Below are 25,040 nucleotides of genomic sequence, written 5' to 3' on the forward strand. Positions count from 1 at the left end.
AGCGTTTTGCTCAAGTCAGATGATCGGTATTATGTTAAAGGCAGGTGGCGAGTCATCGCCGTTGCAAAGAAGCATCGTTGGCATAGTAACAGCAAACCTGGTGGTGTTCATCGTTTGCTACACGCCGATCCATGTTGGCTTTTTTGTGAACTTTTTCTATCGTCCACCTGCAAACTGGACGTCGGTTTACCTCCCTGCACATGCATATTTACGTGTTGCTGAGTGGATATCCTCCACAAACTGCTGCCTGGATTCAGTTAGCTATTATTTCTTATTCAAAACGTTGTACCCATCATTCAGTGTGTGAAGGAGAGTTGACATTGCACAAAAACTGTATATAATGTAAAGTATGGTCAAAAATCAATGTGCCTTTAAGATGCTTCTAAATCCAATCAGATTAAGCGTTTTATTTTACTCACTCTCTCTTGGGTTTGTGGTTAAACTACGCATAAATGCATCTTATCACAAAGGGTTTTCTTCTCCTCCCTCTTTAGAGTCAATGCATTGGCCCCCAAGGGAAATTGACATTTCTAAAGTAAGGCGTAATGTGGCCAGACAGCATCGATCGCCCTCTTGTGGTGAAAAAAGTAACAGCCCGAAATCTGCTGCCTCTCAGCTAGTGTTTTGCCACTTACCTCGAATAATATAATTATTACTCTCATAATATTTCTTTGAATTATCAAAATGTACTAATAGAATAATCTCTTGACAAGATATACACTTTACATGTATGCTGTGCGCATTCAGCACCAATTGCAACGTAATAGCAGTGAATGGTATATTTACATTTAATAGCAGTAATCCAAAGATTGGTGGTTATTATCACAGAAGTATTTTAACAACTGCAAAAAACTCAGAAGGCAGGCAAATGGCTCAGTTCTGGCTGAGATCAGGCCCGCATCTATACTCTTAACAACAGGAAAGGGCTGAAGTCAGCATTCAGCCAAAGTCACTTAAATACTTTACATACATCTTATTCACAGCATTGGCACAGAAGAAAGAAAAAAAAAATACAAATAAAACCCTTACACGTCAATTGCTCTTTGTCTTGGGAAAGCACTTTTTGTCCCCAAACCAAACAGTGTACTTACAAGGTGCTTATTTACATTATCTACAAATGATACAGCAGTTCTGAAATTGCAAAAAAAAAAGGGGTCATTGTGCTTCTCTATTACTGCACAGCATAATGCCAATAAAAACATTTTCTCCCCCAGCTAGGATGTTAACAAATTGACTTAAAATCCTTCAGTATGGCAGTTGATTGGCAAACTAGACTAAAAAACCGGATGACAAATATGACACCAAAGGAGCTACGCCATAGTCCCTCACAGCCTTTCAGTCCATTTACATTTCATTTGTGTCATGTTAATAGCACGAGTAATCATAAAGCACATTGATAAGTGTCTGTACACATATTTACAATACAATTTTCGCTTGCGTCGACGGTGCAAGCCCACATGTAACGGAAAAACATTCAGCATGTAAGGTCAAGGGCATATATCTCACGTAGCATACTGCAATAAGAACAATTTTAGTCAGTAGCACTGTTGACTAAAATGGTCATCATGGCACTTTAACACGTTTTTTTTTTGTTTTTTTGTAAACAGGCATCTCTTGAGTAAGGGTCCGGTAAAATAAATCCAAATCTTGCGATGTAATCCAAACTGAAAATTGTAGATTTTGTATTATGGGGTGAACTACAGCTTGAGTGTACTTAAACAGGCAGGCGAGTTTTTTCCATTTTACATTCATAATGACGTGACTTTATCATTTGTATTCAAGCTCTAACGAAACCTTAGTATGTACACCACGTTATCGAGCTGACCCAAAAACAAAATGGGCTTTAACGAAGCATTCTTACAGCTTTTGCTTACCTCGACTTTATCTTTTTTTTTTGCACGGCAGCCGTCTCCATGCCGCTGATATAAATGCTGACTCTTTCATAGGACTCGACACTTTGATGGTAAAGAATTTATGGCTGCATTTGCCTGCTGGGGGCATTTCCATTACCCCTTTTGGCATTGGAGTTTCCATCACTCCCTCTGTAATTGTCACTTTGTTCTGCATCACGTCTACGAGACCTTGACCCTCTAGTAGGCATTTCCAGGGAAATTCATTCCCATCAGAGCTGGACCGTGTTCAATAATGTGGCATAAATGTGATATGTGGGAAAAGACAAGGCATTCCCAATCATATCAATTGCACTTTTGTCCTAGTCTGGTCTTCTGCTCAGTCCAAACCTTTCCAGACATCCTCGTGGAATTATTGGTCATTAAGTCGTACATGGAGCGCTGGGGATGAAAAGAGCAATAGGCGACTGAGATGCCGACAACATCATTACACAGAGCATGCGGCTGGCACGAATAGTGCTGACATTTCAGTCTTGCTCTCCTCTCCTCTCTCCAAAGAGTTATGATCCTGCATCGCTATGAGGCAGGGCGGCCTATTGGAACACGCATGCCGTATGCACTAAATAACAGCAGTCAGGGACTTAAATGTGGAAGTGCAGCTAAAGAGGAAGCAGATGCAGCTTCTCCTTGGGGCTTCCTGTTTATGGTCAATGAATAGTTTTTTGACTTCTGATGAGTCACCCAAAGCTTCATATGTTCATCAGGCAAGGTGTACATTTGCAGGTCATACCAACAGGTGGAGAACAATCGATGCCAATTTTAAACGATCACAATCGAACGACAGCCTAAAATTGAGCTATATCGGCGTTTATCTCCGCTTTGACGCAACTCCTTTGGGCCCCGTTATTTGCCGCAATACAACATTTCATCTTTGATGTGTCATCATCTCAATGTAATCTGCCCAGGGCCCTCAGAATCACTGCTGGCCCATCTAACGAACACGACAAATGTCTTTATTTCTATCCTCTGTCAAAGCCGAAACTTGTTGTATACAAGTTTTGCAAACATTCATTCATTTCATGATTAGTATTTGTGTTGAAGCACTGTGGCATAGTCAAAGCCCTTCCCAACCCAAATTGTTCCCACAGAGTTGGAAATACAGTCCAAAATGTGTTCAGGGAATAACTTAGAATGATGTCTGTCCCAAGACTTTTGTCCATTTCGTTTTATTATGAGGCAAATATTTTGTTAGTTTGCCTCCCTTGCATGCACAGCAGGCCTTTAAGTGCCTCCTTTCCTTGCTTGTGCCCTCTGCCTGCAGACTTGGAGAGTGTTTGGCAGGCGAGGCAGCTCTGCAATGCAGACACAGCAACAACCTTCGTCCACCTGACCAATTAGTGCGAGCCAGCAAAAGATTGGCAGGCGCAGTAGCCAGTCGTAACAGAAGCCTCGCCTTGCCTAGGGAGAGAGGGGGTTGCCTGAGACAGAGGGCTTGAATGACAGTGAACAAAAAAGATCCAGAGATGAGAGGGTGGAATTGTGGGGAGGGTCTCATGAGGCTCAAGACAAGTCTATGGAAAGGTGCCCATGTAGGCTCAGCAGTCACTGTCCAGCCTGAGTCCTGTCATTGCAGTTCTTCTTACTCATCAGATGGCTGAGATCCATCAGCTCCCCTAGCTCCCCTCGCTCCAAAGCCCCCCTCAGGATGGCTCTGGTGAGAGCCGGGGTGTGCTGTTGGGACATGTATGTCTGACCGCTGGGGGCAGGCAGTGAGGGAGGGGGCAAGGGGACGGGCACCATGGCGTGGCTACTGAGGATGTAGCCCTCCGGGGCTGGCCAGCGCAAAGGCAGAGGCTCGGCGCACTCGGCCGGCGCGCTGGGCGCCGAAACCACCCTCCGACGCTCAGGCGAGTCCTGGGGCGTCATGGGGTACACGTATTCCCCCGCGGACTTCCTCAAGGGGGCTTTGGGCGTCCCCTTGCCTCCTTTCTCCTGCCTGCTCAAGCAGACGTAGTGCTGTCGGGGGGTGTCGCACCCCCGGCCCTCGCCTCCATGTCGGCTGACTCCCCCTTGCTGGAACAGTCTGGTGGTCAGATAAACCGAGGGGGGTATTCGACAGGGGGAGCCCAGACCCACCGAGCCTCCTCCCAAGTAGGTCTGGCTGGTGTCCCACCCGCCGGAGTTGGAGTCAGACAGGCGCAGGCCTCTTCGTTTCTGCTGGGGCGTGTGCTCCGGGGTGGGGAGGAAACCGGGGTCTAGCTCTCCGGATTTGACCCAGCCGTTGGGCATGACAAAGAGGGTCTCCCCGCCTTGAGTGCAGGTGCGCTCTCCGCCTCCCTGCCGCGTCACGCTGAGCACAGAGCCTCCCATTCCGCCGGCGTTACTTAATAGGCCTCTTTCACGCCGCTGGATGGACGACTGAGTGGTGTTGCCATGGCGACGGTTGGTAGGTTTGTGGGCCATGATCCAGCAGACGGCTAGGCCGGAGAGCGCCGCCCCGATGGTGAACGCCGACACTGCAGAAGCCACCAGCAGGTTGAGGGAGACCAGACTCTCGGGTTCGATGAGGAGACTCTGCTGCAGGATACCTAAAGAAGCAGAAACATTTATGACCATGACAAATTCAAAACAATATTTCCCAGGAATCCACCCCCATTTTTTCATCCAAAACATTTATTGGAGATTTATGCCAGTTTCCTCTTGAATTTTGTGAGTCAAAAAAAAAACAGACTATAGATGGATGAGTCTGTAATATGCTCACAAGGAAACATTTTTCTTCTCATTTTGTAGCCGTTGAGCATTAATTTATCACAAAAATCAATGCTTCTACTCCAAAGTGCCGTTAGTTTTCATTGTGCAACTATTAGGAGACATGATGTATATAACACAATAAAGTCTCTCCAGTGCGGCCTTGGGAGTCTGCAGGCCCCCAAAAAGTGTCAGTGAGACGCCTGCACTTGTCATCAAGGACGCCGATCAATGCAACTTCTCTCCACTCGTCATTCTTTCCATTGTGCAGCTTAGATTCTCTCCATACAACATAGCATGACTTCAGTGTTTCCACCCAGCTCTAATCACTCCCATCTGCTGCGACTGCAGCAAATGCTCGTCTGGAGCTCGGGAGTCACTGTGCTATCACTTTCACGGAGCGGGGGGGGAATGCCGAAGCCTACGTATAAAATTGAAATGAAATAAATGCACTGAAAGCTTGACACCAGCTCCTTTAAACCTTTAAATTCTGACCTACTGACATTGCACATGGCCGTAACCCCGTGTAAAAAGCGAAAATTCTTAATCCTCTTTAGAAAGGGTTTTCTAGTTTCCACTGCCAGAGCAATGCTGGATAAAAGTCTTTCTCTCTCTCTCTGGCCTTGCTGCTGTTACAGTGACATCTGAGTCCCTCAACAGAAGTCAAAGCAGGCTCCTATTTTAAATTCAATCCCTCTTTCAGATTCAGGAAAGAAAGAGCAAAGGTTTTCATGCTGTCAGGCTTTGCATTGATGTTGCTTCTTTTGCAGTCTTGTGTTGGCAGCTACATCTCTTTCACATCTTTCCTAATTAAACTGTCACACTGGGACAATTCTGACCCAAAGCAAGTCAGATTGAATTTAAAAAAAATCCCAGTTGTACAATCAAATCTGGCAAAGACATCACAAACATTTGGTGTCAAGGTTGAATGGATCTTAAAGAGCAGGGAGGGAAAATTCAACAATACATGACGACGATTTGAATTACAAAAACATTTCATGAATAGTTTCACGCTGCACCCAAAACAAAGACAAAAGCAGTGGTTGGCTGCAATGAATGAGTGAGCCACTAGGTGGAGATTTCCATTTGCCAGCTCCATGCGGGCCATGGACATCAAACATCCAAAGACCCCCCTGCCTTGAGTGTGTTAATGGCCCGTTGCTGGGATACGTCAGCGGGTTCGCCATAATGAATGTGGCAGATGTGCCCGTAAACCAATGCAAGTCAATGCTGACTATCAGAAAAGCCTTTTTTTCTGACATAATTTTTCCACTGCTTTTATTAAGCCTTTTATCTGTGAAAAACAAAGTGTTAGCGGTTAGCTAGCTAAAGAACAAGGTTCAAGGTAATTTAGCTAAATAGGAAAGACGTCTTAGTCGCAGGAATCCGCAGTAGTAATATCTACTGTGCATCTATTCGGGATAAAGTCAGATATTTTTACTCACAAAATAATGGCCAAATAGAGTCAAAGGTCATTGTTTTAATCCCCTGAGAGCTTGCTGAGTGCAAAATGGAAATGCAAAATGCAAGCAGTCATTTTGCTGCCACCTACCATCACAGTCTCCTAAATGGGATGTGGTGTTTCCATATTCCACATCTTGTTGAAAAGGAAGCCTGTAATCACATAGACATCACACATGATTACATGAGTCGAATAATCTTCTGTACTTCACAAAATGGATGATAAAAATCCCTGCACCGTCCTGTACAGAAAATGGGTGGATGGATGTTGGTCTCACCTGGTTCCTGGTCTAAGGAAAGAGCAGGTGCTGCCTCTGGTCCAGCCACAGTATGGGTCCCTGGAGGCAAGGCAACTCCTGTGTGCAAACACATTATTAAAATAAAAATATAACAAAGGATTCAATTCCAAATAGGACCAAAACACAAGAGCTGCAAACACGGCTATAAAAATAACAATGTAGCAGTTAATCTACTTGGCTATATACGCTTCTCAAATGTCAAATATAACCCATTTTATTTAAAGGTCAAATTAGCTAAAGAAGTTTTGACAAAGCAAAAAAAAAAACTAGCTTTGCTTACTTCATGCAACGGGAGTAGAGGTGGCAACGGGATGTGGGCAAACGGACCAGGCAGGACGGGAAGGCCAGTAGCAGGGTATGACTGGTGCGGTCCAATGTCAAAGACAAGAGCTGGCGAGCCTGAGGTGAATCCTCACCACATCTATGGAGCGAGGAGATGAGAACGTAACGTGGTAAATACAATAGTGCAGCAGGGAATAGCAGAATTTAAGAAGTGTTGAAGCCTCTGTTTCTAAAATTGAAGCGGTCAATGTGACGTGATGGAGCACAATGCTAGGAGGGCGTCATCGATTGGATAGCAAGGACAAAAATCTCCTTACTCCAACTCACCTCTCGGGGTTGAAACCCTCTACTTCCTCCAAGAACACACTGCTGTGAGACATTGAATCCCCATTGGGAATCATTAGAAACTTGAGAATGGTCCCTCGGGTCGAGCCCAGGAACAAAACCGTGCGATTCCTGTAGGGCCCGGCTTCAGTGTCCACCACCATAGCTGTCAGCTGGTACCTGCAATGACAAATCGACTGTGAAAACACATTTGCTCTAAGCGGCTCAATAAAATCTATTTTCTTCCCTCAGTGCCGCTTAAAGCTTAAATATTTCATGACATAAAAGTTGTTTAACTAGAAAACGTTCTGTCACAGTACCGGCCCATAGTCTTGACGACCCAGGGTCTGTGCCCCAGCAATGGAACTGTCTCATCCATCAACGGGTGGGTTTTCACAAAGTTTAAAACCTCATCTGGTAGCGTGGTGGAGGAACTAAATCGGGATCCTTGGACTGCACATCCTCCAGGTCTGGAAAAAAAAGAACAAATGCAGGACGAATAGCTATTCACGTCCCATAGCTCAACTTGTTGCATAAGCATACCTGGGTTTCGGGACGGCCTCTTCTGGCACCGGAGTCCAGATGGACTCTGGGGACTTCTGTTCCTTGAAGCGTCCCTCAAAGGCGTGTGCGAGCTGCTGCATGTCAAACACACACACTGCAGAACCGGGGATGCTGCCGGACACAGAGGAAAGAATTCACAAGTTGCGGGCGATACATTTGGTAGTTTTTGGTGGACACTTACTCGACTGACTTCAACTTTTAGTAACTTCATGTAATTTTATTGCTCGGATAAGAAAAGTAGTGATGGGAAAATGAAGCTTCAATGATGCTTCATGAACCAGTTGTTGTATTTTTGGACTCCTCTAGAGGGCACTCTATTGCACACTGACTTGCCATTTCTTAAACCCTTTTGTTTGAACCAACGGTGCCATCTAGAGGAGTAAAGAAAATGACTGCTTCATGAAGCATTTTGAAGCTTCATTTTCCTTCTTATGTTTCCTACATGCATAGTTATGGTTATCTGTTGTCCGCGATTCTGCCAATTTAGATATTTGGGTGTCTTATTACCTGTTTGGGGGCGTGGAGAAAAGGCCCAAGATGACATCACGCCCTTGCATGCGAATGATTCCGCTTGTAGCGTGGAGAAGGTTGAAATAGAAATGCGAGTCTCCCGGGACGGAACAATTGAGCCGAGCCTTAAGGAATGTTGTCCACTGTTTCTCGAGAACACGCTGAGAGCCGCCCAGGTCGGATTTACACACACGAGCCACACGGGACACCATTACCTGGAATAACATAGCACAGTACAGTCCAGTTGGGATATATTATAACAAATAGAGAGATACTTTTAATAATGCAACCGAGAAGACAGGACCTTTTCTAGATGGTGAAACTCCATGGCCATTTCTCTGAAGAAGAAATAAATGTGAGACCCCCACTCCATGGCGCTCACAAAGTAGGGCTCTATGTGGGAATATTAGCAAGAAAAGACAATGTGAGGCTATGATATAAATGCAGTCAGTCATATCAGGACATCGGCCTCTTTGCGCGATCCGCTCATTGAATATTCAGGTTATGTTTAATTCATCATCATGGACAAAAGAATGGATATTAGTCATTATTTATTCATCCAAAGCTGCTGACTTGTTTTAACCGCTATATGAAACCAAGCTTGACTTGGCGTTATAACAAGTCCAGATTTCGCATCTGCTATGTTGACGTGAAGGTCGGAGCTTCCGAATTCGACCGAATTTGTGCTATTTGCGGTAGATTTTAAAATGTTGGCTTTGACTCAATGAAGGTCGTTTTTACTATTCAGTGCTTATCAAAATATCTTGACTGGTTCGCCTACATTTAAGCAAGGACAATGGAATGAGACGCTGAGGAAAATGCCGTTTCCCGTGTCATGTTTAGGTGACATTTCAGTGAGGTACCTCGGAACCATTTGGAGTCGTGTTTGACCGTGCGGAGGGCGGGGCTATCGCCGAGACTCCGATAGATCACGGCGTCAATGGCCAGGAAGTCTGTCACGGTGCCAGTGAAAAGACTTCCATCTGAAAGCACGAGCAGAGAAAGATTAGCCAGACGAGAAAGAAGGAAGGTGATAGAGAGATAGCGCAAGGTCGGGAAGATTAAAACCAAACGAGCTCTTCAGCAAGAGGTGTGACTATAAATCATCTGTACACGTAAACATTGTCTTTGGAGCTGGTGTGCTCCAAATTTCAAATAATACCTGCAAATAAAGCCACGTTGGCATGCCGTGGATCATACGGGCAGCGCGCCATCCCGCTCACAGGCTCGCCCACCATTTCTAGAGTATCTCTCTGCAACAGGAGGACAGGAACATATCTTCAGAACACAAGCAGATAAACACACAAAGACCAGTTGACAGTTTTGATGGCTACTAACGGTGTAGTTTGCACACAGCGGGTTGAAGGCGTTTGTTCCGCACACAAACAGGCCCCCGTGCTGCCGGAGCAGAACCTTGACGAAATTACGACATTCTCCCTGCAGAAAAATACGATAAACAAAAGAATGCAGTCACAAGTTGAAGGGTTAGTTGGAAACTAACAAGAGCGGTGGGACGTACACATTTGATATCACAATTTATGTGGTTCGCGGGTCAAGTTTTGGAGAAGGGACTAATCTTTAATTTGGGCTCAGTTAGACGAGGTCAAGGTAGGACTGGTACGAATCGTTTTTTATCACCTGCCTCAAAGGTGATTGCCGTCCGCCTCAAGGGTGATTGCCGCCCTTGCACATGAGATAAAATGTCGCTTGTGAAGATATATAAACTGTGTTGATCCCTCATTCCCACAACCACTGCCGTGTTTATTTCCCCGACATTTGATAACATTTATCTGGACTTTTTATTTCTTATTTTGTCAAAATAGTTTGATGTGGGCGATTGGAAGGATTTGCCGCGAATGGGTTGTGACTTGCGCTAGCCTAAAAATACGCCGTTTAAAAGAATCGAAATCTAGTGTGAAAAAGACGTCTTTTTTGTTATGTTTGTTAGTCAGATAAGAATATAATCAAACCTATAAAAAATGTTTTGATAGCATAAAAGCCTGAGCAAATGCTAACTAGTGCTAGCCAACTAGCTAATCTTAATGTTACAGTCGCAGCTGAAACAAAAACTCGGAGACGCCATTTTGAAATTTGAAAACAAATAACCGAATCTTAAAATCAACTCCAAAGTGCACAAAAAACCAATACAGGGAAGCCAGAAAAGTAGTTTTCCCCTCCATCGAGAACAAATCTTAACAAGAATCCTGAGAGGAAATAACACTTTCAGCCACATTCTGTAACTGTCTTCAAGGTGGAGTGTTTTTGATGGAGGAGCCGAAATTAATGAGACGACTAGGGAATACGAAACCTGACACGTCTAAACTCTGTGATTTTACAACACTATTAAAAGACTTGAAAGAGCAGTGGAGCAAAATGAAACGTCCGACATGGTGTAGAATAAGAATAGCATGTGCTCAGTGGCGATCAAAGCAGCCTTTTAACACAGAGACGGCGACGTTGCCACCTGTGCCAAGTCATGAGGAGAAAGAAGATGGATTAATGAGGATGATGAGGTAATTACAGTAAACCCAATGCATAGCCCTTATCAGCCTGAGAAGTGTTTCCAATATTTCCTTATCGAGCCGCGGTATATTATATCGCTCCACAATTGGCCAGAGAGTAGACGTAGCGTCAACAATTTCCTTGCGTAATATTTTTCTAATAACTACAACAAACACGCTTCCAATAAGGAGCCTCAGGATGCAATACCAAATCATTTTTTTGTTGCTTGCTTGCGTTGACTGCTTCTGTGAAAAAGCCTCGCAGCTCATCGAATATAAGTCAACACAATCGTCCATTCCGAGCGTTATTTTTTTTTCTGTAATTTCTCAGAAGCGCCACTCTATATGACCCTTTCGTATTGTTATTTTCTTTGATACAACTGCAATCAATCACTCAAAAAGAATTCACGCTTGACTTACATGACTGAAACTGGAAAATACGGCATGTGCCGATTTGACCTTCAGTCATTTTAGGCGTGCCGCTCGAAATCGATAAGCTTACTTGCAATTTTGCTTCTATATCTGACATCTTGACTTTTTTTGGCTGGTATAATTTCCTTCTTGTATCCTTTTTATTCATCCAGAAATAAACATCCTCCTCTGACCTAAACACTTTCACAATATCTGACATTTACAACATAAATTGTAATTATTCGGCCATGAAATCAGGATTATTTGCTGTGAGATCAATCTCAGTCTATTCTGTTGCCCAGTGTGTATAAATTAGATGTTAGATTTTTTTTTTTTATCCAATCAAATTTCGTATTCTGTGTTGCCAGGTCTTTTTAATCTTCCCAAGCCCTTCAAAATCTGCATTCATTTTTTTTTTATATACAATGATGGAGGGGAGATTCACGACTCACCACTATCTCCAGCGCCATACCTCATCTTATTTCATTTTCTGTTTCGTCCCTGAAGACATGTTACTCGTGCTATTCTTTCCTTTTTTTGAGACAATATGTCACAACCTGTTCTTACCATCTCATCTAATCTTCCGTCGTATAATTAATGATGTTCCCTTCCATTTGTCTCAGAGGTAACAAAAAGCTTTTCATTTAGTTCCGGTAGCATTTCATTGATTTTGGTTAGAATGAAGTGATGTGCTAACATGAATTCACATGCAAAATAAATAAAGTAACATCTGTTGTGTGCGTCCACGCAGATGTTGCTGATACATGTCGGCGTCTCTCCACAATACCTCATGTTTCCCTTTCATTCGGCACACTCGAATGTCGTTTTTGTTGGATTCCCATGTTCGTTTCTGGCCCAAAAAAAGAATGACAAATTAGCATGGAATCATGAATATTAACAACAATGACAAAACGACCATTACCTTGCTGTAGAACATCTCATCACCCGCCATGTTGTCCAGTTCCACTCGATATAAATCATCTCTACAATCACACAACATAATTTACGTGTAAAGGCTTTGACACTTTTCTATGCTTTTATTTTGAAGCTGGCCTAATATGTTTGCCCTTTACAATGTTGAGTGTTTTTCATGAAGTACCCTAAAATGCTTTATACTGCGTTGGAGTCTCCATTTTGTTTTAATGAATGTTAACTAAAGGCCCATTAAGCAATTGAAAAATAAAAACCTCCCAAAACATACTAGCTCTTCCCATTAACATTTAGGGAAAACAACACAGATTTACTAATTAGTAAATTTAACAACCTCAAGGGCACAAACACTGCCATTATAAATGAGAAAATGTTCTCAATTGACTCACCTGGTAAAACATTGAATTAAAAAAAATAAATTAAAATGTTTTGGCACTTTTTTTTTTACAGATTTTTTTCAAAGTAAAAATAAAATCTTACATTCACACACACATACATACATGGAATAACTCATTCCAAATGAGGTGTCGTACAGTGACAGCAAATGGAGGCATCAAATGAGAGATACGACTGTGAGCACATCAGTCACGCACAGTTGGGGGCAGTTGCCATTGGTTACCTGGCTCCGATGTAGAGTGTTCGGTTAACTTGGAGAACCGTCTGAATGTGCAGCTCTTGTCTCTGTGCCGAACGGTGAGCTCTGCCCAAAAACACTGGATACCTTCTCACCACTGAAATGACCAAAGAATTCATTTTTTATTTTTTTAAAGAGAGAAGTGACAATTAAAAAAAAAAAGCTTTTGTTGTATTTGGTAAAATGTAATATATAAATGAATAAATAAATACATAAATAAATAAATACATAAATAAATAAAATAATCAAAACTGATCTGACAGGAGTACAATGATCTTAAAAATAAAACGCCTCTCTGTGAGGTTCCAATGAAATCTTGTCAGTAATTTCCAAACTGCTAAGTCCTCCTTTAACTGTTGAGCAGAGTACTTTCCCCTTTTAGAGAATATCCACTGAAAATAACTACAGCGGACCTCAAACAGCCTCCCTAATGCTCGACTTATTACAACAATGATGCCATGATGCTTTTGTGTTAAGAAGCAGAGGCTATTATGTACTAGAGCCCATAAATACATTTAAATCCTTTTTTTTTTTTCAGAGGCCGCTCTAATGGGAGCACCATTACATTGTAGTGAGGAAATATTAGTATTTCCATTTTCTTAATGAGAGAGTACGGATGAGGTGCTGAGAGGAAGTGGCTAAAAAAGAATGATCAAAAGTTTCAAAGAGGAAGACGGGGAGCGCTTGTCACCAGGAGACCGATTGGCAAAATGTCTCATTGTCCTTGACTACAGGTCAGCGGGGAAGGACCAAGTGATCCATCTCCTTGGGTTCCCTCCCATTTTTCTTTCTAACCTGCGACACACACTCCATCCAAAATGTCTCTCACTTCCTTCATCTTTGCATCTTCCTTCAAATCCAAACAAATTCTATTTCTCCTATTTTTCTTGCTTTTGCATCACGAGGGTGAGATTTATACATCTAAATAGTTTGTGCCAGTGTATTTCTAATGCAGCCCCATCCAAGGCTGGGACCTTTGACCCCCCTTGATTTCCACATTTATCATGGGGCCATACATCAATGCGACACACACAAACACACACACGCAAGGACACGTACCCTCCAGAGGGACGTAGCTGAGTGGACTGGGCTCCTCTGGGAATGAGCCATCAGCCAAATGAAGCAGCAGGAGAAAAAATGTGAGAAGAGGACCCACGGTTGCCATGGCAGCAGAATACATGAGCTGTTAAAAAAAATGAGAGAGAGGAAAGTAAAAAAAACATCATTATATTTCCAACAAACATGCCCTTGGAGGGATTTGTAAGTCAAGCCAAGTCAAATTTATTCATATATCCCTGAATTAAATTAATTTTGGGGTAATATAATAGTGCTGGTTGAATTCTTAAATAACAGGTGACTCATGATGGCACCATGGTGAGTCCCGTTTTAGCCACGCCTAAAAATTCAGTTATACTAAATTGATGAGTCTTAAGTGGCGGCCATTTTGCCACTTGCGGGTGCGCTTGTTTGCATGTGTGCTGACAGGGTCAGAAGTGCAGCAATGTGACTGCTGCCACCGAGCTGAAGTGTTTTCTATTGTCGCTTTCTGGCGTAATAGAACTCTATTGTCAGAAATGTCAATCCATTGTCAGAGTGTTGAAATGGAAGAGGATTCTCACAGCCATAAAACACCACCATGAGACAAAACAGTCACAGACGACAAAACCAGTTTAGGTGCTAATGTTCCTATCGCTGATGGTCCTTCGACAAGAACATATGGAGGCTTTTTTGGGGGGTAATCGGCCACAAAAGTGGATATAACTTCCCTTTTATCAGTAGAAATAGCAGACACGAGGGGGAGATGATGTGTGTGTAGGATGGGCTGGTTCTTTTTCAGAGCGTGCGCAACACATACACATTCGCCAAGTTTTTCGCACTTTGGTAGTTTCCAAACACACTATTGAAATCCTTGGTAAGCCTCAATAATATAATTTTTTTGCAGAGGATAAAGAATATATGTCTCGTTGTAGTGTCTACATGTGTTGCTCCATCGTTTGTGTTCCAATATTTGTTGCTTCATATTGGTGTAATAATTTCAGATAAAGAAACCAAATAAAATTCTCCAGGTATGTCAAATCAACCTTCCATCTTTCCCTGACATATTTCTTTTCAATTTGTCTTGCTTTTTCCATCACAAGCCTCCTCCTGCTGTTTTTGTAACCTTTCAAATTCTCTCGGCGTGTGATATAACTTGCCTAGTTTTCCGTAAAGGAACACTAGGTGATTGTTGCTACGGTGATGAGAATTGTTTTTTGTCAGATGAAAAATAAAAGTCCAGAAATAGGATGTGCATTCACCTGCAGCAGTTGGAGACATGACAAGCTGTTTGAAGACTTCAGGGACGAGATGGGCGCTACACATTTAATCACACACTTATATACACACACACACACATGCACGCGCATACCCAGGCCCACGCTCCAGGGACAATTTCAACCTGGAGATTGCAGGTTTGACATCTCTAAACCTCCTCCACATCTGATCGAGCTGGCGAAGCCTGAGGGGAGGTGCGGGGTCTTTTCATCTGACTCCATCAGGATTCGCCGGTCTGGCACTATCATTTCATTACGGCCATTTTCATGGGCGGGATCTGAATTTGACGCATAATCCGAAAATGAAATTCCGTTACGTCGAATGGATTGAGAGGAGGGACGTGCGAAATTAAAAAGGAGTCAAATGAAGCGTGTGTTCCTCTGAGATTAGCCATCGTATGGTTATGGAGTAGCACTGTCACATCTGTTTCATCTTCTCCTCTCTTCTCTTCTTTCACACATGCAACCTACAAAAACATTCAGGCCATCATTGATGAAGCCTCCTCATTAGAATGCGTATTGACTGAGGTCATCGAACCAGAAGGTACACCATTAGATCTGGGTCAAGGCCAACATCCCAGAGCAGAAGCTGAAGGGAAGCACCAGGACAAAGCCTCTTAATCTTTAAGCACAGCATAATGCAGTTTTTTCGGGGGGAGCTTCTGGAAGGAGTCATGTTCATGTCTTCTTTTTATTATTCATGAATGGGCTCACACATGATTCTTTGGTTGTTTCGCAAACCCCCTGAAATATCCTTGGCCACCCCCTTGCCCCCCCGCCACCCCAAGGATATAATCCTAGCTCCGCCAGTGCCAGAAGCAGAATCTGTTCTAGTGAACAACAACTACTATTATGGATCTTAGTAAATAAGGCCCCCTGTGTTTTGGCTTATTATATTTTGACTCAGAGCCGTTCGAACGAAAAGACCGAAAGGCACTTAACAAACCTGCAGTGGGGGGGATCATAAAACCAGCATCATAAAATCAAAACAGCCAAGCCAGCCATTAGGAGGAAGTTCGTGTTGTGCAGTACGTGTCAGATCGTGTTGATATGATGGAATTAAACGACGTGATACTGACACGGTTATCATGGCGTGTACACAGCTTGCCACTGCAATTTCGCCTCATCAAGCAAACTATTAACAAATCACCTGCTAATACCCGGATTATTAACCAATCAACAGGTTGTCGGAAACAGCGCCATCACCTGTTTACACCTTTCTCAGGTTTCGCCCATGCTTGGGACCAAACACGGTTATCACCATAACGAATCAAGCAAGCGGTAAAGTGCATACGGAAAATTCCTAAATGTCCATCATTTTTAATTCAATGTGTCAACATAATAGATCTCGCATAATCCCATCACGCGCTTGTCGAAGGTGCTCATTTTTTTTTTTGTTTTTTTTTGCACAAGGCTGCTGAACAAGATCAATACGTTTTCGTCCAGAGATGCTTCATCTCTTCCTGTTGTAGGCACTATTTACTATCCATGATGATACATAAATCTGAGAAAGCTCAGCACTACCAACAGAACGCCAAAGGGATGCACCAATCACTGCTTTTTACTGTTGTTGTAAAATAAGCATTAACCGAGTTTAATCGGGCTCCCTACGCTAGTTAAATAGAACACTTGCAGAAAATCACAAATATGTCCACTTTTCATGACTGCGGATGCGGTACTTTTAGGTTACATGTTTGATCTGGCTACTGTGCCTTGTGCCAGCATCTTCTAATTTATCGTTCAAATCAAAACTTATTGCAGCCAACGTGATTTCATTCACATGTCTTTTCTTTGTTGCATTCAATCTCTACAGCCAAAAGCTGTCCCTTTCACTGTCTCTGGCGCTCTTGTGCTGCAGCCACTTCACTCCTGCCTTTGTTACCGTAGCAACCGATAGCAAAGCTGCGTTGCGCTGTTGCAGGAGATGTAAAAGCAAAAGATGTTACATAGGTCCACGCGTACACAATGCATATCGAGGCCATACGCACACACTCTAATGTGTATGCAAATGCCATTATGTGAGTGTTCATGTATGGGGATACAGACATGAGGTGGTGAGGGTCCCTACTTCCTCACCAAGAAGGGGGATGGGCTGAGGGTCTTCACATTGTCGACACGTTACTTGACAACGACGCATGTGAAAATGGTGCATGTGAAAAATAGCATCGTGTAAGAACTAAGTGTACTTATGATATGGCTTATTGTATTCGTGGTAATGCTGAACCATTTATGCTTCTCGAGCTTAATGGAATAATTTTCATGCGAGCCACACAAGTGAACTAAAGTACCATCTGAATCATTTTTATCTAACTTGAAACAAACCCCATCCTAAAGGACACTAAGCAGGTTGAATCCCTGAATAAAGTAAAATGGCCTGAGGGTAGAAACACAGACATGGGCTAAACTGGGAGAAGTGGGTCACCTTCATAGAACTGCTAGCAAGATAGCTTCATTAAAGTACTTGCGGCAAGCTTTTACCGAATGCTAATATACAGTAGCCCACGGGAACATTTAAGTGCCACTCGTGAGCGTCCAGATGACGATTGTATGAGGAAAAAAAAACATTTCTCATTCTGTTACTCAACCAAGGGGTGCATGCAAATGCTGCTCTTATGAATGACAAGATTTGAGCTATAAGATCCAAATATTATTTTTTTTACAGTACTGCAGTGTACAGTTTGCAGATATTTATTTTTTAATTTTTAATTTCAATCTTAATTTTAATTTCAATTTTAAGTTTTACTTTTATTTTTATTTTTTCATTATTTTTTATTTTATTTTTTCCAGAATCATCTTCAAACATACATTTTGGGGGAACATTTTTTTTTTTCATTTATTTTTTATTTTTTCCAGAATTATCTTCAAACATACTACATTTTGGGGGGAAAAAAATTCAGAATTCACTGCACAGTCTTAAATAAAAAGTCCCTCCTTGGATGTACAGTACAGTACACAAACCGGCCATTTCATTAGGCACATCAGCACAATATAATGAGATCCGATACGAGAGCTGTATCAAAATTCCCACAATAACATTCAGTTCTGACACAGTTCCAGTATCAGATCCCATTTGGTTGTGCAAATATACCCGATGAAATGACCTGAAGGCATCGAAACTAATCTGTCGATTTCATATGCTTCATCGTCCTGTTGAGGCACTATAGTCCAACGTATTAGCATGAAATAGGATAGTCGCTTGTTGCATGTGTGAATGTACGACTGCATGGGCAGCAGGACATAATTATGGTTTCAAATATCTCCCCCGGAATGCGACAATGCCAGCAGCGCCCACGTCATGTCAAACCGGATAGTTTGAAGACAGAAAAGAGGACACATGCATATTTATTTCTGTTCCTAGACCGAATCACATGCACTCATTTACAATTATAATAGAAAAGCCTGCACACAGACAAACAGACAGACAGATGGACGGACAAATTGCACTCTCTCCAGCAATGGGAACACTGTGTCAAGTCTTTATCTTATCACTGTTGCAGGCGATATTCCCTAAAGTGGCTGCCTGTCTTCTCAGAGCAGCTCTAATCACACAGAAGAGAATCTGTCTTTTGCTGTTAAATATCCCCAAAAAATGCAATTCAATCTACCGGGGTCGTTTATATGCTAATGCATAGGTTAACCCTGTGCAGGCCTTTGACGCAGCTGCAGGCTCGTCTGGTTTGTGTGTGGGTGATAAAAAAGAAAGTGAAGCAAAAGGAGAGCAAATTAGTGATAGTGAGTGAAAGAGATAAAAAAAAAAAAGAGTTGAAAAGGAGAAGATGGGCGCTGTAAGACGAGGAGGTAGAGATATTCCCAAGGGTGGGTGCCGTAGGTAATTAAAAGAGGATGGACGGAGCTGGAGTCTAGCCAGCAAGAGCTCCGTCTCCCCTCAGACTTCTCCTCCAATCAGACCTTTCCGCCTAAAGCCAAATTGCTGCTAGCAGCAGCCACGCTGCAATCGTTGGCTGCAGTGAGTTAGCAGCTTATATATGACAATGGCCGTGTGTAATAAAGAAAGGCACAGCTCAGAAAATGGAGGGACTGAGCAAGCAGAATCAAACCAGAAAAAAAGACATGACGACTGAATAGTAAATGGTATAAATAAATGAATGATAAAATAGTAAAATAATCAAATAATAAAATAATAAAATGATAAAATGACCGAGCAAGCAGAATCAAACCAGAAAAAAAATACATGACGACGGAATAATAAATGGTATAAATAAATGAATGATAAAATAATAAAATAATAAAATGACCGAGCAAGCAGAATCAAACCAGAAAAAAAATGCATGACTGAATAATAAATGGTATAAATAAATGAATAATAAAATAATAAAATAATAAAATAATAAAATAATAAAATAATAAAATAGTAAAATAGTAAAATGATAAAATGATAAAATCATAAAATAATAAAATAGTAAAATAGTAAAATGATAAAATAATAAAATAATAACATGTTAAATTAATAAAATAATTAAAATAATAAAATAATAAAATGATTAAATAATAGAATAATAAAATAAATCTTTCTGAAAATGACACACATACACACACAAACAAACACTGGTGTGTGTCCATCCACGCTGCAGCAAGGGCAAATGTTACTAACTGGAGTTTGACTGCAGTAAGCGCATATACATTCACCGCACAGCCCGGAGCTGGAGGCCGGCACATGAGTATGCAGCGCACACACACGGTGAGCGCAGAGTCAGGCGCATGCACGCTCCAGCCATGTAGAACCACAATGAAGATACAATCATGTAACACAATAGGTTTCTTATTTCACTCTGTGCTCGGCATAATCAAAATAAGATGGCTTCATTAGATTTGGATTTTCTATTTCTACCTTACTAGATGCTTTGCTTAATCAGAGCCGTTAATATGGCAGCCATCATCGCCAGGGTGCCTTGTGCGTCATGTAAAATGAATCCCAGGCAGTGAGGTTGCTCATATTCCTGACATCTTGTTCTGTGTGGGCAGGGATCACCGATACGGGTAAATTTAGCTCTTTTGACAGAAGCCCGCTAAGAGGATCAGAGCTCACAATAGGTGGTCTTCACACACCACATAAAAAATCCCAAAATGCTTGAATTATCCACCACAAAATGTATGAGTAAAACCTCTCCTGGAGTCAAAGGTATAAATTCATGTTTAGCTTCACTCAGTTTCATGGAAAGCCATTATTGGTTTGGAAGGGATGGATGGGATGAAGGCAAGCGATAGATTAGCCACAACAAAGCTTCAGTCAAGCTGTAAAAGCATCTCGAGTACAGCGAGGAACGAGACAAAGGACTTGGAAACGCTTTTATCTCCTTCTAAAAAGTCTTCCAAATGTCTCTGGCTAAGCTGCCGTAGCGAAAGCCTGCTTTTGGCTGAGGCTATTGCTGAATTTGTTAGAAAACAAAAGCATGAAAATACGGCAAGACTGAAAAGTAACACCATTTATTTTGTGCACAAAGATAAGAAGAGAAAAGGTTGCTTATTGCTTGTTTTGATTTATCTGCGGCCGTCGATTGAGTTCACCAAAAAGTGTCTTGTCATTTGCAATTTATGTGATCGCAGGAGTTGACGGATTAGACGAGTTCTTTGTTTTCCAAGGCAAAGCAGCTGGAACATCTCGCCCAACTCACTTTCCATGCATAAGAGGATCAGCTGCATGCAAATAGGTGACACAAAACTAATTTTGTTGGCATCTCACAATAGACAAAGCAAATAAAAATATCTTAAAACAACAAAGAAAAGCCATAAATAATAAAACCTGCTTCATGTTATGTCACGTTTTATCAATTTCATTTCCACCTGTTCTCATCAACCTTGTATCGACCAATCAGCTCCCTCTAACCACTCAAGTCTCGTTCAGTTGTGCCTCGTCGTCACTTTGTCTGTATTCAAATCCCGGCTGTCTTTCAGTCTTTCTCACATGATTGCTGCTGCAAGTGACATTTCTAGTTTTCACATAACTTTGGAATATTGATTTTAGGAACTTCATGTTTGCCTCCATCACTATGAAATGCATTATTTCGACCAAGTAATGAGGTTATTAATATAATGGTACACATTTTCTGGCTTAAACACACACACTCGCCCCTCGTCCCCCTTTTCAGAAACCTACTGACGGCTCTGTTGACTCCACTAAAATCTGCCAATGTGCAATTTCTGCAAGCACTCTGTGTCACGCTAAGAGTAGAATACATCTTTTGTTTCTTTTGTCTGGATCCGGGAACAGTATTTGACAACCCTATTGAACTATTATCATCTTTACAAATGACTGTTCATTTTGGGGGCATTATCTCAGGCAAGTGTCTGTTTTTCACACAATACTAAAGAAGTCGTTGTGATTGAATTCACTAACTGACAGCTCGTCTGTACCAAGAATTTCATTGTTTAATATTGCAGTGTTATTCCAATAGGCAATTCATTATTTAGCAGAATAATTATTTAACATTGATGTATTAATCACAAAGTTCTCATACAATATGGAAGTGCTACTGTATAATAATAAACACTACAATTTGCACATGGTTGCCATGCAACTGGGAAATAACAGTATATGTTCAAAATAATGACTTGATAATTAAAAATATAAAAGTGTCTTTTGGTTTTTTCACCACTGACCATTTCTTTAATAAATTATGATAAACGAATTTCTGGATGATTGTTGTCTTTTCTGAGTGAATGAAGAATTAATTTAAACTAATAAAAATGCTTCAAAGAGTGACCAGACTTTCCTTTAAGGCTTTAGCTCAGCTTATACTCTGCCTTTAGGCTTCATCTCACATTTAAATTTTATTCAACAAACACTTGTACAGTGCAAAAGATCTCTGTTTGTGTGTGTCTGCATGCATAATGCACAAAGTTAAAGTGATAAATTGAAAAAAAACAAGCCCAAGTGTTAAGCCCTAATGGTGCTGAGGATCCGTGTGCAGATATGCAACAAAAAAAAAAGGAGGCTGCACCTCAGGGGAAGAATCAATGAGGGCAGCGAGTCATAAAAGAAAGGATGCATGGCCGTTGTAAAATATACGGGAGAGTCCCGCATTGAAAACAACTGCAGGGCGTTCTTATGTGGCTAATGCTCTGCCTCAATCCGCAAGGGTGTCGGCGAGGCTCAGGTGTAGGGATGAAAAGGAGCTGCTTAAAAATGACAATGGATGCACGATAGAGTGATGCAACACTTGACAAGTATTCAGTTCCCAAAGGTGGTGGAGGAGTGCGGATCATTCCAGCCACCAATGTTCCCGAGTTAACCCCCCCAAAGGAGTATGGCCGCCATTAGGATTCTCCTCTCCTATTGAAACATCTGCAAGAATGCCCTGAAAGGCCCCGAAAGGCCTAAAGGCATCACGCCTCATCACAGGGAAGGTTTTGCATGTGAGGGTTTATTTTGAATACCCGCCTTAGGGTGAGGCTTGAAAGCATGGCCCTCACAATTCTACAGAATGAACCCCTTGAGGTGCAATCTCTGAGGAGCCTGTTGGAAGAAGTCGAGCAGCAGATGCTTGGCCAGCTGTGTTTGAATCTTTTACCCTGGGAGGTGTAGACTTCAGCAGCCTTGTTAAGGCGTGAACGTTTTCTGTAGGAGCTCATCCAACGATTGGATAAATGTGTCATTCTCACATTTGTTTATCGAGGACACGTGACGACAAATATAAATGGATCTTGTAACACAGGGAATGAGACTTTAAATGTCTGAGGAGCTTTCTGACGAGTCGATCCAACCGTGTAACAATAGTCATCTTGAGGTTTAACAGCAGCTAATTCGAACCTCAATGAGTGGCAAGTTCATTGTTCTTCTCAATTTGTTGCTTCAAGTATCCACTTTACGACAACAACGGAGAAACTCTCAAATCTCTCGACTCAATATCTGGTCAGAACGTAGAAAACCAGAAAACGAGCATGCCTATGCTAATCTGCTACTGATTTAGCCTCTTTGCAGACAGCTAGTATATTACGCTGCAATCCAATCTCATTTTTCCGTGCTTGAGATGCCCAGTTTGTGGCTTAGCGTGTGTGATTGAATAGGGTCCTATGTGATCAATAGAGCTCATTAAGCGTCCCCATGGACCCCCGAAAAGCTCCCTAAGTTAGCTTTTACGTGCATTCAGCTCTGCTTTATTACTTCAAATAGTTCCCACGAATAGTTGCCTCTACTTAGGAAATTGTTTTCACGGGGGTTCGGCGTATCTTTGCGAATTTATGTGCAACCTCGAGGCTTGGCTTTTTATGGATCATTTTCTGGTCAAATTTGATCACATCATTTTGTTAAATATTTTTTGGATTATGTAAGATATTGTCACGTGGTTTTGGATCTAACTTGGCAGTGGATTTAAGAGTTGTTTGAACTTGAGTTTTGTTATTAATTTAATGACTGCAGGCTGACCTTTGCATGCGTGCAGATTAACGGTGTTTTGTGTTATTATGTGTGCCGTGAGTCAGGACATCGCTCAACGGAGGCTGCACCTGTTGTTGTCCGAGCTTGCTGCAGTGGACTGGGGCTTAGCACCTGCTCACACAGCCGCTGTATGGCCGTCTGTGTGAGCGTCAACGCTAACAGGGGGACCATTCACACCCCGACTGACTGCTGTCTGCTGGTCCTTTCCCTCAAGGCTTGTTCACCCGCCGTTATCATCTCTCTCCATCGCTCTCGTCCCCGTCCCTTGTGACAGATTGCAATCTGACTTAATTACTCTCTCCTACGGCCACGCTGCGGTGCTGTCCATTCGTTTACCCTTATTAATTTGCTCTCTAACCTTTTGTTTTCACCTTTCAACTCAGAGGAGGAACATAAAGCGCAGCGGTGGGTGAATTCAATTGAGGTTGATGATGAAAGCTACAAATAAATGATCATATAGCTATAGTAAGTCATTTCAGTAAGAGCTAGGAAGCAATGAGTGAGTCATTTAATTTGTTTTGGACAAAGGATTTGCCCCCAATTTCACTATTCATTAGTTTTCTGCAGATTGTCATGGGCGTGTAAAATTAATAACAACATTGCACTTTTTCATATCAAAACTTTTTAACATGCATTTTTTTTAATCAGTGCATAGCAGAAATATCACGATTTGCATTTCTAATCAATTGTCGTCTAGCATTAATATAATCAAATCTGACCTTTACTATTGTTACCAGGGAGCCATCAGCAAACACTAACTCACACACTATGAATATACCCCGGGGACTCGTCTAAGAGCAAAAGCCCATCATGATCCAAACGAGCAGAATTTCAATCTTTGTGCAGGAATTCTTGCACTGCAGCGTTTTAATACAAGTACATGAAACGTTCACACTCAGAGCTGTGCAACATGTTAAAGACAAATGACTGATGCAGCAGTGCAGAACATGCGAATTGAAATAGATTTTAAAAAAAGGAACTTGGGAGTAAACACAAAGAGCAGTTCAGACGATGACAAGTGTTCGCTCCAATCGCGAATCCATTGGGGGCATAATGCAGCAGCGGTGTCGCACATGAAGAACGTACAGTACCTGCAGCTCACGCCATCCACGCACCACATTTGTGCCTCACATTCGCTCCGCTTGGCACACTCACCGCACCAGATGGGTCAGGTGGAGCAGGTGCCAGTCGCCCACTCGCCCTCTCTCCGTTCGCTTCTCTTGGATTCTGCGGAGAAAAGATTGCATGGATGGTAAGGCTATCTAGAGCCTCTATTAAAAGGAGAGAGAGAAAAAAGAAAAGCAGCTCATCGGCCGCACCTCACCTGTCTCTTCCCTCTTCTGTTGCTGCGCCTCGCCGCCGGAGCATCACCGTGTACCCAAATTAGCGACTCCAAAACGCCCAGTTTAAGTTTTTTTTTTTTAAATCCTCCCACTGCAGAAAGTCAATCAAATTACGATGATTACCTCTGTAGTCCGTTTTATTTCTCTCGCAGCCTGTGCCGAATTATCTGCAAAGGGACAGAGCTGCCACGGACACTTGCTTGGTCGCGCAGATGTATATTATATGAATTATATATACTATTATTCCTTTTTTAATTTACAGTGGCGCGGTGAAATGTCCAATGCAGAGCAGGCACAGTGACACGAGCCCATAATTTACAGCCCAAGACGAACACACACACGCGGTCCTGCAGTGGATCAATGATCAATGAAAGAGAACCCCCCCATCTCTCTCGCTCTCTCTCTCTCTCTCTCATTCTCTCTCTCGCTTTCTCTGTCTCTCTCTCTCTCCCCCTCTCTCTCTCATTGTTGATTTA

General features: G+C 42.2%; 1 protein-coding gene and 1 long non-coding RNA gene across 6 annotated transcripts in view; one reads left to right on the forward strand and one right to left on the reverse strand.

Annotated features, from left to right (window-relative positions):
- LOC148387448 (uncharacterized) overlaps positions 1-24,965 on the forward strand; it is a 44,728-nt gene extending 19,763 nt beyond the window's left edge. For 2 of the 4 annotated variants that reach the window (XR_015862762.1, XR_015862760.1), the window contains one exon: positions 24,827-24,965. This is a non-coding gene — a long non-coding RNA (uncharacterized LOC148387448). Of the gene's footprint in view, positions 1-11,318; positions 21,508-24,826 lie in introns of those variants that run through there. The other 2 variants (XR_015862761.1, XR_015862763.1) reach the window with 2 other exon arrangements.
- LOC148387450 (semaphorin-6B-like) lies at positions 765-24,928 on the reverse strand. 2 transcript variants are annotated; one of them, XM_088397101.1, is made up of 18 exons: positions 24,546-24,928; positions 24,377-24,448; positions 13,574-13,697; positions 12,500-12,611; positions 11,873-11,933; positions 11,738-11,800; positions 9,377-9,475; positions 9,201-9,291; positions 8,902-9,021; positions 8,343-8,431; positions 8,036-8,253; positions 7,508-7,639; positions 7,285-7,434; positions 6,968-7,144; positions 6,639-6,779; positions 6,338-6,415; positions 6,151-6,212; positions 765-4,438 (listed from the first exon to the last, which is right to left on the reverse strand). In XM_088397101.1, the coding sequence occupies exons 3-18, from the start codon at positions 13,692-13,694 to the stop codon at positions 3,453-3,455; spliced, it is 2,700 nt and encodes an 899-aa protein (XP_088253227.1). In that variant the 5' UTR covers positions 13,695-13,697; positions 24,377-24,448; positions 24,546-24,928; the 3' UTR covers positions 765-3,452. The 2 variants fall into 2 exon arrangements, with proteins under 2 accessions (XP_088253227.1, XP_088253228.1); XM_088397102.1 differs by lacking the exon at positions 24,546-24,928 and having other exon boundaries at positions 24,377-24,507.
- Positions 24,966-25,040: the final 75 nt, after the last annotated feature.

The sequence above is a fragment of the Syngnathus floridae genome, chromosome 14, assembly GCF_059516105.1.
Source record: "Syngnathus floridae isolate MCC-2025c chromosome 14, RoL_Sflo_1.0, whole genome shotgun sequence".
NCBI classification, from domain to species: Eukaryota; Metazoa; Chordata; class Actinopteri; order Syngnathiformes; family Syngnathidae; genus Syngnathus; species Syngnathus floridae.